Source organism: Suricata suricatta, chromosome X, assembly GCF_006229205.1.
Source record: "Suricata suricatta isolate VVHF042 chromosome X, meerkat_22Aug2017_6uvM2_HiC, whole genome shotgun sequence".
NCBI lineage: Eukaryota > Metazoa > Chordata > Mammalia > Carnivora > Herpestidae > Suricata > Suricata suricatta.
In genome coordinates, this window is record NC_043717.1 from 55895 (window position 1) to 57408 (window position 1514).

The window sequence follows — 1514 nt, forward strand, 5'->3', positions numbered from 1 at the left end:
GGGGGTGGTGGTGGGCGTGTGCTCTTGGAAAGTCTGGTGCCTCCAGGGAATCCTGCGAAGGAAACACCTGGGACTCCTGCCTGAGGGAGGCTGAGCTGCAGCCGCGGGAAGTCCACACCCTGGGAAGCTGTGCAGGCACCGACTTCTGCAGAGCGTCCAGCGCGCCGTGCTGTTGCTGCGCACTGTTCGGGAAGACAGCACGGAGGAGGCGTCCTCTTGAGTTTGAGGCTCCCACACGAGGGAGAGGGGAAGGAACACCCCGCTCTGCTCTCCGTTCTCTGGGCGCCCCGCGGTGCTGCGTCCCCTGCGTCCCAGGGCCTGGACAGAGGTCCTCCCCGGCGGGCGGTGAGACGGCGTGTACCTTGAGGGGCCTCTTCAGATCTCGCGGTTTTACAAATACTAAGACCACGCCCACCTGTTTTACCTTCTGAAGATACACCATGTGTGCCTGAAGGGATGTTTTACGGGAGAAAATGTTCCCGACCCTCAGTCCCTCCATCCGCAGCCTCAGCCCATTGCACAGCCTGGGCACTTGGGCCCCCCATGCCCCGGGGAGTGGGCTGCTGGGTGAGTCCGTGCCCCCAGAGAGCTTGGGGTACCGGAGCCAGGGCTGACCCACCACGGCCCCTCCCAGGTGGGTCTGGGGGGGGGCGGCGCCGCCATGCAGGGCAGCCTCTAGGTAGCCTCCAGAACCTGCCTGTGGAACGTTTCCACAGGGGGCACACAGCAGGGACCCTGGCTCCCTGCGGCCACAAGACTGCACAGGATGTCAAAATTACTGGCATGTTGATTCTTGCTTTTTCCGGGGTTACTTTGTTGTGTGGAAGTGAACGGCTTTTTCCTCCTGCATGCTCACTGGATTCCTTCTTGCCTGTCCTGGTGCTGTTTGTGGGGTAGGGGCGGTGCCCACTCCCGCTGGCCCTCTGGCTCAGGGAGGCTGAGGCTGAGGCCGGAGAGGGTTCCCGCCCCGAGTGCCCTGGGCAGGGGAGGCGGGACCCTGCAGGGACGTCCAGAGGCCAGTGTCAGGGCCCAGGGGGCATTTAGTATGGGGACAAGGCCTATCGCGTCCATCTGTGGCTCTGCGTGCTGAGTGTCACTAGGAAAGCGCGTCCCGGGTGCCAGGCGTGAGCGACTTTCCGAGCCCCAGCCAGCACCGTGGCTGTGGATCCGACCTCAGATGTGGCCCAGAGGTGGGCCTCTCCAGTCCACTGTGAGCCCTGGCGGGGTGGCTACAGGGTCGCCAGCAGGTGACAGACCTCTCTCCACAGATGCTGGATGTCACGGAGCAGCTGGACGCAGGGGTGCGTTACTTGGACCTACGGGTGGCGCACATGCCAGAGGGCTCGGAGAAGAACCTGCACTTTGTGCACATGGTGTACACAACAGCGCTTGTGGAGGTGCGGGGGCGGGGATCGGGAGGAGCGATGGGGTGGGGGACTGGAGCGGGAGGGGCCACGGAGCGGGAGGGGAGAGGGGGTGGGAGAAAGGGTGAGGGGTGAGGGGGTGCTGGGTGG

At 64.5% G+C, this 1514-nt stretch overlaps 1 protein-coding gene across 1 annotated transcript in view; it reads left to right on the plus strand.

The window, feature by feature from the left end:
* Positions 1-1514, plus strand: part of PLCXD1 (phosphatidylinositol specific phospholipase C X domain containing 1) — a 20548-nt gene that overhangs the window by 6475 nt on the left and 12559 nt on the right. Inside the window, exon 4 of the mRNA XM_029930880.1 lies at positions 1269-1397. Coding sequence (XP_029786740.1) covers positions 1269-1397 — 129 coding nt within the window. The remainder of the gene's footprint in view (positions 1-1268; positions 1398-1514) is intronic.